Genomic DNA, 18,206 nt, shown 5'->3' on the forward strand with positions numbered 1-18,206 from the left:
CCAAAAACTGATTCTGTTCATCTGGACGTTTTCAGTGGGAGAGAAATAATAGAATAAAGCAGAACAAAGTATGTGGTAGTGAACCAATACTCACTTGGTGCACTTATGATACAGATGTTAAACCAAATGAAAGCGATAAGATTTCAGTCTTGGATAGAGAGTGGACAACATTCCATTCCTTCACACATAAAGGGACACTACAGAGCTTTCAATCTTTACAAGCAAGAAATGGCCTAAGACAAGCAGATTTCTTCAGGTTCTAACATTATTTTAACAAACATTCAATATCCCAAACCCAAACGCTGTTGAGTCAGGAATTTTTAAGATAGTTAAATTAGCATATTTTGGCTCTCTGAGAAAGGCAATCTCCAAACTACATAATGTGCTTCTTCAGGCAATGAAGGATACTACTCATAATATTAAGACCAAATGGGAATTGGAATCAGGGATGGGTATAACAAACGAGAACTGGGAGAGGACTTGTAATTTTCATTGGTACTCAACAAGTTCATTATCTTGGAGAGACCACTGCTGGAAGAATATTATTAGATTTTTCAAAACCCCTCATCAAACTAGAGAAGATGTGGATCAGAAGAGGCACATCATTACCATATCTTTTGGGATTGCCCTAATTTAAAAAACTACTGGCTGGGAATTCATAAAACTCTGTATGAGGTCTTTAAGATAAAATTTGATATTAATTTTGTAAATTTGTACTTGGGCCTGGTTGCTGGTTTGGTCTGGGGAGGGGACACAAAGCTCTTAAAAGCGCTATTAGCAGCCAGCAAAAAATCAATGACCAGATATTGGCTAAATCCAACTCCGCCAACACTTGAGTTCAATGTGGTTTTTAAGATATTTAAAATGGAAAAAAATGACATTATAATTAAAAATTCGAAAAGACAAAATATGGAATAAATAGATTAGCTTTGTCTCCCCCTCCACCCTGAATTTAAGTAACACCAGTCCTGAATTGCTGTATCTCCCATGTACTGCACAATATCAGGTTGACCCTCTGCTTCACAATATGTATTGAATGTAATGTAAATAAGTTAAGTTATGTATACACTGTCAAGCCACCGAGTTCACTTTTTGTTATCTGACTGAAAAACAAAATATTATTTTTTGACTAAATAATATCAGTGTACTTTATTAAAACATGTCCTTTTTCAACAAAACATGTCATTTAAAAAATAAATAAATAAACCAGCCACCAGAGACAGTTTCTTCCTCACATATGCTTATTGCACTACTCAGTTTTGCACTTAGTACTTGGTACAGTATCTTTAGAATTTCTGTAACTTTTTTCTTACTTATAAATATAGTATGTATATATACTGCCCATTTTCTTTAAATGCTTCTTTTTTTGTATAAATAAGAGTAAAGTGTCAGATTCAGTTTTTGTGAACACATTCACACCAGTGTGTGAGTGTGTGTGTGAATGGGTGAATGACTGAATGTAGTGTAAAGCGCTCTGGGGTCCTTAGGGACAAATACAGGCCATTTACCATTCTCAAACTGATGATTCGGATTCTAATGGAGTGTACGTTGCAGGTTTGTCTGTGGCTAACATGGCTAATGCTCCATTTCACTGCAGAGTCCTTTCATGTTCTTCATATATCCATGTTGGGCAGAGTGTATGTACAGAGACTGAATGCCCTTTATACAAGCACACACGTCTCAGCAGTGCAAAGCTATCGGCACAAATAGCGGTGTAAAAAAAGGCAGCCAGCCTGTGTAAACAATCACACAGCTCCTTACATCGTACACCATGGCTAGTTTGCGTTACTTTTCCAAGGACCAGAAGAGTCAGGGAAATGGGATATCTTATCTGCTAGGTAATCTGTTAGCTGATCTACGAGATAATCTGGTAGTTTATCTAATTATTTTGTTAATATATTAGCTTATAACAGCTTGAGTTAACAAGAAAGGTAAATGCAGTGAGGAAATGGATTTGAAAATCAGAAGTGGAACCGTCATTTTAAAAATCAGACATAGATCTTTGATTTTTGAATCCATTTGAATCCATTTACCAATACCAAACAAACTCCTGGTCACTAAAACATGGCCAGATGATTCGCCCCTCCAGCTACAGGTGTAGCTGACATATAATGTACGAATTGTGAACATTCTCAAAACTGTATTGTACATAGGTTATACTTTTTTATTGTGTGAACTTTATTTTTGTGGAACTAAGGTTCCGTGTGTTATTGTTGAAGTGGGACATTAATCAGTGTAACGCCACCTGCGGCCACATTGCGGGTGTGGGGTTTCCTAGCCAGAGCTGTACGGACTCCACACAGGTGAGGCACGCTTTCTGTAGCTCTTCTCCCTGTACTAAATTATCCATATAAATTCGGTGTATTTGTCTTTGTTAAGTATTGGCTCCTAGGGTTAAAAGCTCTCAAAGTGTTTTCAATCGCTTTGAGTGAGAAAAATGATATTTGGAACTGCGCTTTATCTGTTGTATCATCCGTTTGTGTGGAACTGACTTGTGTTAAACAGGGTGAGGAGAAGCCTGCTGCCGCTGTGTGACACTGATTTTGCTGCTGCACTCTGTTTTATAGGTATGTGTAAATGTGTAGTTTTTGTTTTATGTGTATAACGAGCTCATGTCCCGAGGCTGTGCTCTGAGCAGTATCTTCAGCCATGTTGGGAAGAGTTAAAAAGTTGTTTGAATATGTATTATGCAATTGACCTATTTTAATGGGAATTTGAATGTTATACGTTATTGTTAGTGATTCCATAATTGTCTCTGTTTTACCCCACTGTAATATTTGATTTTGAAGTGGCGGTTGTGAAAATTATTATTTTGATAAGTTGTATTTTCTTTTATATGATGCAAGCAGAGCTGTACGGACTCCACACTGGGTGAGGAGAAGCCTGCTGCCGCTGTGTGACACTGATTTTGCTGCTGCACTCTGTTTTATAGGAATAAACCCTGTTTCCAGCCAGTCCGTGTCTGTTGTCACAACGCAGTCGACCATTTCACATCTGCTACATAAAAGTGGTGCCGTGACCCGGATGCATCTGATCAGCCGCTGCCGATCGCTGAGGTTGAGCTGAACACTTCCGACACCTGTAATATAAGTAAAATTATTCTGTGGGTCAGCAAAAAATTTCCAGTGTTCTGTTAGTAGGCATTTCTCCCAGTTACACCTGTTAGAGTCTAACTGAGCCGTGTTTACTTGTGTTGTATTTTTCTGAGTGATAGGTATTTTTGTATTCCTTTTGTTTCTGATCCCCTTTGTAGTTATTGCTAACCTCCTGTAAGCAACATGGCTGGTAGGGGCCAAGACTCCTTTAACCTTTTCACGCCAGTCGCTGGGAGAGGTTGGAGACTGTCTGGGGCAGATGAAGTGAGAGACAGGTCTATAATGTTGCGTGATGAGCCAGCAGAGTCAGATGACATTATTCGAAATAAAGCTCATGAGCGCCAGTCCTCAACCCCTGCTTTGAGCAACGACAGCACACACAAAGAGCTACGTGAGCTCATTGGTGAATTGGGAACCCAGATAGGTGAATCAATCGCTAGCCGGCTACTATCCAGTCAAGTCCCACTTGGTCCAAACCAGACAGATCCAGCCGAGTCCCCCAAAGTTAAGAGCCCTGACACCACTCTCGACCTCTCCAAAGTGAACTTAGTGGTCCGACAAGATATCAAAGACCCACCTATGTACAGAGGTGATGATGCGGATAAGTACTCTGTTCATGAGTGGATAGACATGATGGAAGTGTACTTAGAGAAGAGAGGGTTGTCTAGAGCCGTGCAGGTGGATGAAGTCTTAAACCACCTCCTCGGCAGAGCTAAAAACATTGTTAAGGTGGGTTTGAAAAGTAACTCATGTTCTGGTGTAGTGACCAACCCTGAGACCATCTATGCCATACTCAGGCGTTATTTTAGTGATAGTCCTGGCTCCTGTCAACCACTGGCTGACTTTTATGCCACCCAAGCAGTTGCAAAAGAGACCCCAGTAGACTATTGGGTGAGGCTTAATATCGCTGCTGAGGCAGCTGACAAGCATTTACAGCGTCAGGGAGGCAAAATGGAGAACATGGAGGCAGAGATAGCCATGATGTTTATCAGAAATTGTCCTGATCCCAGCCTCGCCTGTGTTTTCAAATGTAAGCCCATCAGTAAATGGACAGTAATGGAGGTTCAGGAAGCCATTGATGAACACCAAAGAGAGTGTCATGCAAAAAAGAAGAGCCTGGGCTCTGCCAGACCCCATCCCCTCCTCGTGGCCACTGCGACAACCACAAGCGAGTCGCCTGAGTTTGAACTGAACCATGCCCAAGTAGGTACAGTAAAATGTTCCCAGGACAGCCCGGGTAAGGCTGCTGGAGCTGCCGCTTCAGACCCAAGTGCTCTAGACTGGAGAGGGTGTTAGAGCGCTCCAACCAGCCTGTCCACCCCGTAATTAGACCACAGCCTCTAGCCTCAGCCAGGTTCCCTTCGTGCCAGGTTTGTGGCAATAGCTCACATTCCACGCGCACTCACTGCATGAGAGAGAGGAGATGTCTAGGTTGCCTGGAGGTTGGGCATCAGAGGAAAGACTGCCCCAGAGCAGCTGAGCCCATTACCCAGCAAAATAATCCCCAGGGAAACTAGGGTGCTTGCACTTGAGAGGGGACAGTGTGAGCGAAGAGTGTGAAACCCTCAATCCCAGTGATGACATACAGACTGTATACAAAGAAAGCCTGAAGTGTGCCCCACCTGGTACTGTTGTACTTTCCCAGAATATAGTAAGACTTGATGAGGCAGACAGCCTATTTTACACGAATGCATTGGTGAATGACAAAGTCTCTTTGCAGGCCCTTCTTGATACAGGTTCCATGGCGTGTACCTTGAGCGAAGAGGCGGAGCGAGAGTTAAAGAGCGCTGGGGTCGCATTGGAATTAAGCGACACTCGTACCGACATTGTGCTAGTGGGCTGTGGTGGAGTTCAGGTTAAACCCAAGAGTATATGCGAGTTGAAAGTGGAAGTGTATGATTGTACGTTCAGAGTGCCTGCCCTAGTGGTCCCCGGTCAGAAAGATCAGTTGATTTTAGGGACAAATGTTATCAAACACCTCCTCAGACACTTCAGGCTGTCCCCCCATTTCTGGCAAGTCCTGAGCAAACCCGAATCAGCAGAAGCGCCTGAAATAGTGCAGTTTCTGAATATGCTGTCTGGCATTAACCGGTGGAGGGGTGACAAAATGCCAGATGTCATTGGCACTGTCAAACTAGCTCAGGCAGTGACTCTACTCCCCAAGCAAGAGCACCTTGTATGGGGCAGACTGCCAGCGTCATCACCCCTTTCCGAGGGCAGCGCCATTCTGGTTGAACCACCAAAATCGCAAACTCATAAAAAAGGTGTCATTGTCTGTAGAACTGTGGTTTCTATGAGTGGCGATAGGTGGGTCCCCGTTCGAATCCTGAACACATGTGATAAGCCTATCACATTGAGACGAAACGCTAAGGTAGCAGATGCTTCCGCTTGTGTAGCTGTTGAAGATCTCGAAGTGGCTTCTGACTAAAACCCAAGTGAGACCCTTAGGGTCCAGAGCCAGACAGTGTGTAGCGACGCACAGAGTAGCCCTCCCTCCTGCCCTAGCCTGCGTGACAGCTTGCAGAAGATGGGGTTGGAGGACCTAGACCTCGACTCTTGTGAAGTCTCAGACCACTGGAAGGCTCAGGTACTGCAACTGATCCACAGGTATGAGGATGTCTTTTCCAAGGGTAAGCTGGACTGTGGACTGGCAAAGGATTTTGTCCATCGCATCCATCTGTCTGACGACAGGCCGTTCAGACTTCCCTATCGGCGCGTCCCTCCAGGGCAGTACCACAAGTTGCGACAGGTGCTCACAGAGATGGAGGAGCGAGAGCTGATCCGCAAATCCAACAGTGAGTGGGCGTCCCCACTGGTACTGGTGTGGAAGAAGAATGGAGATCTCAGAATATGCGTGGACTACCGCTGGTTGAACGCACGCACAGTCAAGGATGCCCATCCCTTGCCCCACCAGTCAGACTGGTGGCAGCCCTGGGAGGTAACGCAATTTTCAGTGCCATGGATCTCACCTCTGGCTTCTACAATATTGAGATGGCAGAGGAGGACAAAAAGCTAACGGCCTTCACAACACCAATGGGGCTCTACGAGTTTAACAGACTCCCCCAAGGCCTGTGCAACAGCCCGGCGAGCTTCATGCGTCTCATGATGGGCATATTTGGCGACCAGAATTTCCTAACCCTGCTGTGCTACCTGGACGACCTGCTTGTTTATGCACCCAATGAAGCAGAGGCTCTCAGGAGGTTGGAGATTGTGTTTAGCAGACTACGTGCCCATGGACTGAAGCTGGCCCCCAAAAAATGTCATCTGCTCCGAAGGAGTGTGAGATTTCTGGGCCATGTTGTGACTGAAGGCGGGGTTTTGACCGATCCTGACAAGGTTAAGGCGATCACCGCTATCTCAGAGGCTGATCTCATGATGGAGGACGGGGTTACGCCATCCCAGAAGAAGATAAAGTCGTTTCTGGGTATGGTAATGTATTACCAACACTTCATACAGGACTGTTCTAAGATTGCCAGACCCCTTTTTACCCTGACTGCCGCTCCTAAAGGAAAGAAAGTAAATGCCCGAGGTGCTGCTTCTTTCCGGAGGCTCAGCCCAAGTGATTGGAAGAAGGAGCATGTTGACTCGTTTGAACGCTTGAAGGCTGCACTCCTTGACTCCGTTGTGCTTGCTCACCCTGATTTCAACAAACCATTTATCTTGTCGACAGACGCTTCACAGGACGGCTTGGGTGCTGTGCTGTCACAAGTCCAAGAGGGCGAGAGTAAAGCACGTCCCGTTGTATTTGCCAGCAAGGCCCTCGCCCGTGCACAGAGAAACTATCCCGCCCATCGCCTTGAGTTTCTGGCGCTAAAGTGGTCTGTCTGTGACAAATTCAGCCACTGCTTGAAGGGGCATAGCTTTACCGTCTGGACAGACAATAACCCCCTAACATATATTCTCACGAAGCCCAAGCTTGATGCATGTGAACAGAGGTGGGTGTCAAAGCTGTCCCCCCACGACTTCAGCATCAAGTACATTCCTGGCAGTAAAAATGTCGTTGCAGATGCACTGAGCAGGCAGCCATTCGTTCACAACCGTGTTAGTCAGAGACTCATGACTGAACCCTATGCAACCCTGTTAGAGGAGTCGCAACAGGTCAAAGAAATCTCGGTTCAGGATGCATTCAGGCTCAGTGCCAACCACCAAAGTGTTGAGTGTTTGGCCCCTGCAGAGAGCCTAGGGTGTTGTTCCCTGACTAATGATGAAGTTTCCGCAGTCTTCGCAGGCCACGCTGAGTGGGACCAAGGCTCAAAACAGAGAGCAATCTCCTGGTTGACTCAAGAGCTAGATCGGTTTCCCTCACTAGGCCAGAACACCTTGTCTGCCTTCTCGCTCCAGGAGCTACAGGAGGAGCAGAGAGCAGATGTGACACTGTCTCAAGTCATTCCGTTCGTCGTACGTGGTCGGCGTCCATCACGTAGAGAAAGAGCTCACCTGTCGCACAGAGCGCAAAAGACGATGAAACAGTGGGAAAAGTTGAAAGTGTTGGATGGTATCCTGTACAGAGTGAGCAAAGACCTGCTCACTGGCAAAAAGCGCCATCAGTACGTGACCCCATCCACATTAATCAGTCAAGTCCTGTCAGGTGTCCATGATGATGCTGGCCATCAGGGCCAAAGCAGAACTCTGTACCTAGCCAGGCAGAGATTTTTCTGGATCAACATGGAGCATGACATTCGCGAGCATGTCAAGTGCTGTAAACGTTGTGTTGTCAGCAAAACACTCGAGCCTGAGGGGAGGGCTCCTCTTGAAAGCATTAAAACTACCGGTCCTCTTGAGCTCGTCTGCATAGACTTCTGGTCCGCAGAGGATCACAGGGGCAAGAGTGTGGATGTTCTAGTAGTGACTGACCATTTCACCAAGATGGCCCATGCTTTCCAGTGCTCAGATCAGACGGCAAAACAAGTTGCGCGCCAGTTGTGGGACAGATATTTCTGTGTCTATGGCTTCCCTCAAAGGATCCATTCAGACCAGGGCGCCAATTTTGAGAGTGAGTTGATCCAAGAGCTGCTGCAAGTGGCCGGGGTGCAGAAGTCAAGAACGACACCTTACCACCCTATGGGTAACGGTCACACCGAAAGGTTTAACAGGACCTTGGGAAATATGATCAGAGCCCTACCTCCGAGGGAGAAGCACAAGTGGCCTCAGATGTTGCAGACATTGACCTTTGTCTACAACTGCACTGCTCATGAGTCCACTGGTTACGCACCGTTCTTCCTAATGTACGGGCGTATCCCCAGGTTACCAGTGGATGTCATGTTTCACAATGTTGCAAGGGACAATGATGTAACAGACTATGACAGTTATGTAAAAAGGATGAGAGATGACCTCAGAGAAGCACTCGCATTGGCCCAGACTAACACCGGAGCTAGTCAGCAGCGTCAAGCAGACCTGTACAACAAAAAGCAGAAAGGTGTTGACATTGAGGAAGGAGATCGTGTCCTTTTGGCAAACAAGGGCGAACGGGGTCGTAGGAAGTTAGCTGATAGGTGGGAGTCGACCATCTACACTGTGATCTCCAAGAACCCCACATGCCACACGTATCGCATCAGGAACGTCAAGAGTGGACAGGAGAAAGTTGTCCATAGGAACTTGCTTTTGCAGGCTAATTTCCTGCCCATAGAGTCCGAGGGCGAACCAGAGATGTCTTTTGCCAGTGAATCAGAACTCGGCCAGGAGCAGAGTCAATCTGATGGAGAATCCCCTGTCGCTGATCCTGAGGACGATTGTACTGAACGCACAGCCCGTTGGGTGGCTCAGATGACGGATGACTGTGTCCCGGCTCCTAGAGGACCCCAAGAGTGTGACAGTATTGGAGACAGTGTCTGTGCGCAGTTGGATGATGAGGAGCATCAGGACAGTGACAGTGCCAGTAGTGAAGTAGCTGCTTACCCTGAAGTAGATGATGACAACAACAGCAGGGCTTGCACTACCCCAGTTGAGGAGGGAACACTACCAAGTATCAGTTACCCTGAAAGTCAGCCAGTCAGCGAGGTTGGGAGCCTCGTGAAACATGGTGGTGTACCCCCAAGTAATGCAGCAGGCCAGATCAGGACGAGAGTGGGTCGAATAGTGAAGCCTGTGAATAGGTTAATCCAGACTATGAAGCAAAGAAACCTACAAACAGGCAATGTAGTGAGCAGCTTTGCCAAGAACTTGTTTCTGTGAGGGCTACTTGTTTTATATGTTGGGTGATTTTCATGTCAGATGTTAACACCTATTTTGAGATTGTCTTCAGCTCAGAGTACTATTCATCATATAGTAGCTGTTACCGTGTTGTTTGTTCAGGATAGTGTATAAGGCACTTTCTCTTGCGAGTAAACATTAGGGGGTCTGGCCAACTTTCTTCTGTTTACTTTCCCCATGAGTTGGGAAACATATTTGTTGCACGTATCACCGGGTAGTGAATTTCCAGATCACTGACAGTTACGAATTGTTATATGTGACGCTCAGTTGCTCACCCTTACCTAACGGGTTTTGAGAAGTTCAGGGGGGAGTATGTAGCTGAGATATAATGTACGAATTGTGAACATTCTCAAAACTGTATTGTACATAGGTTATACTTTTTTATTGTGTGAACTTTATTTTTGTGGAACTAAGGTTCCGTGTGTTATTGTTGAAGTGGGACATTAATCAGTGTAACGCCACCTGCGGCCACATTGCGGGTGTGGGGTTTCCTAGCCAGAGCTGTACGGACTCCACACTGGTGAGGCACGCTTTCTGTAGCTCTTCTCCCTGTACTAAATTATCCATATAAATTCGGTGTATTTGTCTTTGTTAAGTATTGGCTCCTAGGGTTAAAAGCTCTCAAAGTGTTTTCAATCGCTTTGAGTGAGAAAAATGATATTTGGAACTGCGCTTTATCTGTTGTATCATCCGTTTGTGTGGAACTGACTTGTGTTAAACAGGGTGAGGAGAAGCCTGCTGCCGCTGTGTGACACTGATTTTGCTGCTGCACTCTGTTTTATAGGTATGTGTAAATGTGTAGTTTTTGTTTTATGTGTATAACGAGCTCATGTCCCGAGGCTGTGCTCTGAGCAGTATCTTCAGCCATGTTGGGAAGAGTTAAAAAGTTGTTTGAATATGTATTATGCAATTGACCTATTTTAATGGGAATTTGAATGTTATACGTTATTGTTAGTGATTCCATAATTGTCTCTGTTTTACCCCACTGTAATATTTGATTTTGAAGTGGCGGTTGTGAAAATTATTATTTTGATAAGTTGTATTTTCTTTTATATGATGCAAGCAGAGCTGTACGGACTCCACACTGGGTGAGGAGAAGCCTGCTGCCGCTGTGTGACACTGATTTTGCTGCTGCACTCTGTTTTATAGGAATAAACCCTGTTTCCAGCCAGTCCGTGTCTGTTGTCACAACGCAGTCGACCATTTCACATCTGCTACACAGGCAGCTACTCAGCCTTCAAGCGGAGGGACAGTCTGGCCAGCTGATGACCCAACCAGAGGTCTTATAGCTTACAAAAGAGGATGTTGGCTATATAGATCAAGCTAGACACTTTCTGGTCTTCTTAGCAGAGCTGCTCGATCCCAAATCTAGAAATCTGGCCAAATTTATTAAACACCACAAAACATTTTGGATTTGGATGACTAAACATTAGATCTCTGTCTTCTAAGTCCCAGTAAGTACACAAATTAATAACTGATCAACAAATTGATTTACTCTGAATTAGATAAACTGGTTACAGCCTAGTTAGTTTAAATTAATCAACACCCCCGAGTCATACTAATTGTCAGAATCCCTAAAACAGAGGCCAAGGACGGCATGTGGCAGCAATCTTCCACTCCAGCTCATTAATGAACCAAAGACCCAGACAGAGTTTTAATTCATTTAAAAATCTGATGCTTAGCTTAGCTAGAAAGCTCCAAAACCTGTTATATTTGTTGTTATCTGTTATCTTTACTCAGAGTTTCTGTCTGATTTCTCAGACTTTTTATCTGATTTAGTGCTCAATCAGCATTTGATTTATTATTAGACTCAATATTCTTCTTTTAAAATATAAAAGAACCCATCCAAAGCTGAAAATTTAAATAGTTAAAAGTTGAAATGTCAATATTTGGTTTTTGTATTTTATAGTTTATTTATTACATTTTATGTGGAGTGAATAAATAAAAGTATACTTATGGTGGCCCCCAGAGGCAAAGCACGTACAAACTCCAAAGCACATGAATCCTCCAACCTTTCTAATGTGACGATGTTGTCTCTTGTTGTTGTCTTTGGCTCTCTGTCTCTCTCTGTTTTGTCTCTAGGGGCCACCCTATATATTTATATATAAACATATATAAATAAAACCACGGGGTTTTTTTACATTCGTAATTCATTTTGTGCATAATTTTATATTGTTGATGATAATAAATTTATTAAAGCAACAAAACAATCTGAAGAGCCGGTTGGGAGCCGAAAGAGCCGGCTCTTTTTAGTTAGCTGAGCTGAAAGAGCCGGTTCTCTAAAAAGAGCCGGAAATCCCATCACTACTAGGAAAGGCTTTTTATCTTAAGAATGCTTTTCTCCCTTTACAAGCAAGAAAAGAACCCGGAAGACACGCAAGGGGCTAGACTTGGCCTTTGCTCTGACTGATCTTCAGTCCTGTTGATGTGTCCCATGTTCAGGGCGCAGGGGGAAAGTGTGTGTGTGTGTGTGTGTGTGTGTGTGTGTGTGCCTTAGGTCAAGATCAGTGGTTATAAGCCATAAAACTCCTGCTTGTTTCTCCAGCTTCCTGGAGCTGGTCGGAAGCCCTTCACTGCGTTCCTCTCAGTCCTGTCACACCCTGAGATATTAATGAGCTGGTAAGCCCAGAGTTCACATATTCTGTTAGCTGATGCTTGTCCATGATTGTGGAGACAAGTGTCTCTGCAATCAAGGCCATGAGTAGCTCCTGACTGTCCCTAGGGCACAAATTGCAGCATTGACCTGGACTAAATAATTTTAAATCAAAAGACTAAAATACAAAGCAGTGTTTAATGAATGACTGGTCGCCTCAAACTATCTGTAGTTCAACCCAGTATTCTCCATTAAAGGAACTCTCAAAGACCCACATTTCTATATAATCCACTGATTTTATTTTCATCACTCTGTCTATAATCAGTATTTAACAGTAATAGTGCATTATGTTTTTACTTTTGTTATCACAGTGTGATCATAATAACCACACAGTGTGATTAATCAAAGTCTTCTGGCTTTGGCTTCAAGCAAAAAAGACAAAAAAAGGTGGATTTTCTGACCCCATTGGTTTGAAAGCCTCCTAACTATCACAGTGTTTCGAAGGCCTCTGTAACAACAAGTGGTTAATATCACTGTCAAAGCACACACGTGAGGCAGCAACTTATCAATCTTAAGTTATAGGCCTGTGAGCATACTTGGATATATGAGCGTACCTCTAGATAGTGCATTTCAATTAATACTATCAAAAGTCCAGCCCTTGTGGTAGAAAAGCGCTATAGAAGAACCAGTCCATTTACCATGTCCTGGTGGCCATCAAAAAATCCAGGTTTAAGGTACATATGTGCTGGGTTTACTTTGAGAGCCAGAAGCTACAGCCATCATTTATATGTTACAGCTTCAACAAGCTTTTCTGAATATGATATTTTTAAAGAACACTTGACAGTGAAATGAAAATCAGCTACAATAATCATCAGGAAGTGAAGGAACGACAGCTAGAATAAGTCATCTATGTTTTACTGAGATAACCACAAGGCATTAACTCAAACCCCTAGCTAGAGTTTCTTTTTAGACTTGCACATTTTTCTGAAATTCCACTTGGACACACGTGGGTTTCAGTTTCTTTTGCTCTAGCCAGCAAGGTCTTTCTGACACCAAGAGTGTGAAATACTATACTTAAAGAAACAAAGCCATCAGAGAAGCAGGATTTCCTCTTGCTGCGACTCACTGTGTGTAGTGTAAAGTGTTGTTCCTCAATCCAGTAAATTTCTATAGCCTCAGTAAGTAAGTGTCTTAGTGAAACATGTGAACTGAGCTGAGTGGAGGTTGTTGAGCAGCCCGACAGCCTGGGAAAGAAATTATTCTTATGTTATTAGGTATTGTTTTCTGGGCTGTTTCTGTCCCCACTCTGAAACGCTCTCTCCTTCTCCAGCCCTAGCCTCGTTAGCTTAGCTGTGAACCAGGGCTTGTCAATATTATAACTCACCCTGGTGTGTGATGGTGATGCATGATGCAGCTGTCCTCACAGATGCTGATGTAGGACGTCACAGTCTGTATACGTGTCCAAATAGTTGGTAGCAGTCCTGAAAACGTCCCCGTCAGTGTAGTCCAGACATGCCTGCAGATTCATTAATCCAGTACTTAGATTTCTTCAATACAGGTTTAGAAAGTTTTACTTTCTGCCTGTATGCAGGGATAAAGTGAACCATGATATGGTCTGAGAATCCTAGGGATGGCATTTACTTTATAGGCAATAATACAATCACATTATTTCTCACTGTGCAAATAAGTTTGACTGAAGAGTGCATTCAGATGCAATTCTGCTTGCAAAGCTGTCAGGACACAAAAGATCAAAACTAGTCTTGCTCACCTGTTTGCATGAAATGTTTTTGGTCCAAAGTTCAAACAGATAAATGGGTGCTGTAAAATTTAAGCTTAATATATTATATGAAGTGTAATAGCTCATATCTCAAAAACTAATACAGATAAAAGCTTGAACTTTCACTCGCCTTTTTTACCATCAAAATAATTCAGAATCTGTAATTTGGGACAGATACATCAATATCTGAGTATTGGCTCGTTAATAAAAATGAAAAATCTAATTTTCTTTGCTTGATATGGCACTGGCAAACTGTCCACCCTGGACACATCCACAGTGTGGCACTGGGCTAACACAGAGAGATACACGCACTCACGTTCACACACACACCACAAAAACAAATTAATTACATTGCAGTTAGGTACAATTTATGAATAATATATTATGGAATTTCAAAATGTAGTATAATTAATACTGCTGTCAGTGTTGATCTCGTTTAAATGTAGCTGCCATCACCAGTGTGTGAATGTTGTGATGACAGGTTGTGTAAAGCGCTTTGGGGTCCTTAGGGACTAGAAAAGTGCTTTACAAATACAGGCCACAGGCCAAATGACAATAATGCCATAACCGCATTAATGCCTGCACAGTGTCAACGCGTTTGCGCGGCTAGCTCATTAACACGTTACCGCTGTCCATGTTCACCACATAAATGGTCCGTTTCAAATCATCAGATTTTTAGAACATTTTCTGTTAAACCATCTCAGATGTGCCCAAAACTTTTATGAGGCATATATAACGATTACTGCTAAATTGTAACTTTCGATGTCAAATCATTTTTCTTTTCTTTTTTTAAAGACTCATCAAACCGACTTTCAGGTCCCTTTTTTCACATTAACTCTGAGCCAGTGTTTGAAGATGAATATATCAAATTAAAAGTTAAAAGGATGAAGTTTTCACTGGTCTTTCTTATCATCACCATGAATCAGAATCTATCATTCTGGACAGATACATTACATGTCTGAGTACTAACTAAATGAAATATGGAAGAAAACATCTTCAAGCCGTCTTATAAATATATTCTGTTTATAACTGAGAATATCTTATTTTTAATTTTTACCTTAATTATCAGAATGTTCCAGGGGACACGGTCTCAGAATAGTAAGGAGGTCTTCACAATGAAAAATGTGCACATTTTTAACAAAATGATTTTCTGAGTTATAATTAGAATATCATCGGGAAAGTGTTTTGTTCTATTTGGACAGGACAATCTCCTGGACCAGTTAGGCACTGCTCGTTTTTTCACAGCACTGGAGTTGACCAATGGCTACTGGCAGATTCCCTTGTCTCCAGAGTCAAGGGGAAAAGCAGCCTCCACTCAGTGCGGTTTGTACCAATTTGTTGCAATTCTGTTCAGCTCGTTTGTAGCCCCAGCCACATGGACCAGGTTCTGCATCCGTAGGCTGCAGACATCATCACCCATAGTGATACCTGGGCCGAGCATATGCAGCAGTTGGCCAGAGTCCCCAAAGAAGGGCGGGGTTGGCTGGATAAGGGAATGGAATGAACGAATGGAGAAAACAACAACTATCACTTCCTGCCCACATCTGAAGACCTAGCTGACCTAGCTGACCAGCCCCTTAACTGACCTCACCTGAAACGGTGCCCCATCTGCTCCAGTCGAAAGCCCCGGGCAGCATTCATGCAGGGGAAGAAGGGGGAAACCCATGCCCCACACTCCTAAATTGTATGCCTCGAAAATTGGCTGGAGGCTGTTTTGTCTTAGCAGGTAAGGGAGGTTGATGAACCTGTGGTGTATGAAGCCTGGTAAAGCACTGCAGAAGAAGAGTGCCTGGCAATCTTGTGGGGGGTTGACTCCCTTCCCAATTACCTCGTAGGCCACCCTTTCACCCTCTGTGTGATCACACCCTGCTGCAGTAACTCCATTGCATATATGTGTAGAGTGAATTTGTTGAGACCAGGTGACTGACCTAACACCTGAAAAATTGTGAAATTCTTGGGTTGCACTGTGAAGTGCCACCTGATCACTTTTGTAGCATTTGTCAACATCTGAGCAAAAAGTATGGATTTGCACACTTGAGAAATCCTCCTGGAACACTAACAAGAAACACTAGTGACCCCGCTGTGTCTGCGCTAGCCCTGCATCAGATGTGTGTTATGTCTAACACATTTCTGTTTACTGTTTTGTTGCAGCTCTCATGTCCTCATTCAAGCTGACCTGAAATCTGTTTGTTTTAGGTCAAGACAGTCCATTAAGACAATTAGAGTGTGACATTTAACCTCTGGAAAATTTGAGAGTGAAAAAGAGGAAAGGATAAGACCCATCATACGTATGCATACTCTTTCATTTCACCTTCTGTTTTGCCTTGCAGACAGCATTTCACTTGTGGTGAGTCCTAATGTTGTTCTTGGAAATTATAATAATAATAATAGTAGTGAATAAAGACACACAGATAAATATACTCATGCAGAAAACAAAAAGTGTGGAGCACTGCAGGTTAAATCTTTTGTAAAACATTTCATTCTTGCTCTATGTTTGCTGTCATTGAGCAAAGCAGCTCAGAGATGCAACACCAACGGAAGAACTTTAAATGAAAACCATAGAAACCACACACAAGACAATGGAAAATGAGCAGTGACTGCACTTTGGATTTTTTGTGCGACTGTAACTTAATGAAGTGAGAGAGTAGGTCTTGGCTGGATTCAGGATCTGTTAAAATGGTTTGGAAAGTTTGAGAGAGACAGAAACAAGAGCCTAAAAAGCAATGGAAACAAAGCAGAAAAGAAGAAAAGCTTAAAGACAATACAACATTAATTCCACAAAGATGAGAGAGAGAGAGGAACAGAGTGAGCCAAAGAGGAGGTCCAGTATCAGTTGTTGCAGCTCTGTCCTTATCCCCAAGTGAGGCTGAGGAGATGCAACGGCTCAGCTTGGATCAGAGCATGTCATTAGGGCAGCAGCACACACCCCTGGGGCTGCACAGGCACCAGCCAGTCTGTTTTTGAAGTGTGTGTGTGTGTGTGTGTGTGTGTGTGTGTGTGTGTGTGTGTGTGTGTGTGTGTGTGTCCATGCACAAGCTTCAGTATGCCTAATACATCTTCATACTGTGTGATGCTGTGTATTTGTGCATCTGAGCAACGTTTCTGGAATAACTTAAGCGCAGCCTTTTTTCCTGGCTGCCTCGAATGAACACTAATCTGTACAGTCTTTTATACAATCATCAGGTCAGTTACTAATCTTTCATACAACTGTCATATAGAGCACTCTGTGAAACATCGATATAGATATGGATAAAAATCTAGAGGTAGAAATACAAAAAAAGAAGAATTTGTTTTCTAGTCCTCCCAAAGCATTATCATTCAAAAGCATAAAAATACTTTGTTTTGTCAAAGGAGGTTCACATAGTCATAGTTGGTGTCCCAATTTAGACCACATTAGTGCTGGATGACAACAGATCAATGCTTTTCTTTTAAAGGTTGATAAAATTTGGATGTTGGCGGGATGGAGGTGGTAACACTGGGTTTGAATGACAACAATTTAAAGATGAGAACAAAAACAGGGGGCTTTTAACAATCATCTGCATGTGACCAACGTAATTATTCCAAAACCCCGTTCTTTTACCAAAAGACATCATATGCATCTGAAATACCACAGGCACTGGCAGGGGGGGTATTAGTCATCCTGGGCATTATAATTGACAATTTTTCATGACAGCCCTGCAGATGATACAAAACAAACCCAAAAGATGGCTCTAGAACTGAAGCTGAGTATGGCCACATATAGAGGGGCTTCAGCAGGATGATTCCATCTATTTGTGAGCACCAACATCTCCCAGCTGCCATCACTGCATGGATGGATGAGAAATAGAAAGCAGAATAATTACCATTCTCCCACCCAATTGTACAGAGACAGCAGGAAGTGCACACTCAACCCTTTGAGACTCAGAGCAGGATAGAGGCACTGGGAGGACTGGGGGGGAGTTGGGGTTTCAGGGTGCTGACAGGGTCAGCTGTTACACCAGACACAGCCCATCTGTTGTCTTGTTATACATGTGTCTAAAGGGTACACCTACTTTTCTTTACTTTTTTGCCTCATTAAAGGTTATCTGCTTCATTACAAGAGTGAAACCAATTTGACTTGGCTTCTGAGAAATTTAAATGTCTGACACAATGAACAACTACAAAAAGAATAATCAATGCAGATACTTCAAAAAGATTTAAAGGGTAGGTGGTTAAGTAAAACAGATGCACATCACTGATACTCAGTTTTACAGCACAGGTTATTTATTCTACCTGGAAAACTGTCCGTGAGCATCTTCTGCCAAAACAAAGTTTTCTTTGAAAAGAAAGGTGAGCAGAGCACTGACAGGCTAAGAATGATTTCACTGATTTCAAAAGTTGTTAAAGAAAGTAACTCACTATCAGATGTGGCAATGTTGCTTTCATAATTACTCAGCACAACCTAACACCATGCTATGCACAGCTTTTAATTTCAGAAACAGCCAGAGAGAGTACAGCAGCAGTCGGTCCCTCTCCAGTGATGGGACATGAGGTAAGCAGTGAAAACTAAAGCCAAAGAATCACTGGTGTCAAT

At 43.3% G+C, this 18,206-nt stretch overlaps 1 protein-coding gene across 5 annotated transcripts; it reads left to right on the plus strand.

Moving 5' to 3' along the window:
* Positions 1–2,309: 2,309 nt before the first annotated feature.
* Positions 2,310–10,455, plus strand: LOC309720197 (uncharacterized protein). 5 transcript variants are annotated; one of them, XM_082556871.1, is made up of 3 exons: positions 8,290–9,804; positions 10,007–10,068; positions 10,351–10,455. In XM_082556871.1, the coding sequence occupies exon 1, from the start codon at positions 8,319–8,321 to the stop codon at positions 9,264–9,266; it is 948 nt and encodes a 315-aa protein (XP_082412997.1). In that variant the 5' UTR covers positions 8,290–8,318; the 3' UTR covers positions 9,267–9,804; positions 10,007–10,068; positions 10,351–10,455. The 5 variants fall into 5 exon arrangements, 4 of the variants coding, with proteins under 4 accessions (XP_082412997.1, XP_082412995.1, XP_082412994.1 ...); XR_014280430.1 differs by lacking the exon at positions 8,290–9,804 and adding an exon at positions 2,310–3,056 and having other exon boundaries at positions 10,007–10,455; XM_082556869.1 differs by having other exon boundaries at positions 8,290–10,068; positions 10,348–10,455.
* The last annotated feature ends 7,751 nt before the right edge of the window (positions 10,456–18,206 follow it).

Source organism: Aulonocara stuartgranti (genome assembly GCF_965226115.1).
Source record: "Aulonocara stuartgranti genome assembly, chromosome: 13".
Lineage (NCBI taxonomy): Eukaryota > Metazoa > Chordata > Actinopteri > Cichliformes > Cichlidae > Aulonocara > Aulonocara stuartgranti.

What these genes read in the sequence shown, in the direction of transcription:
- LOC309720197 (XM_082556869.1), top strand. Translation starts at nt 8,319, where the DNA reads ATGTACGGGCGTATCCCCAGGTTACCAGTGGATGTCATGTTTCACAAT.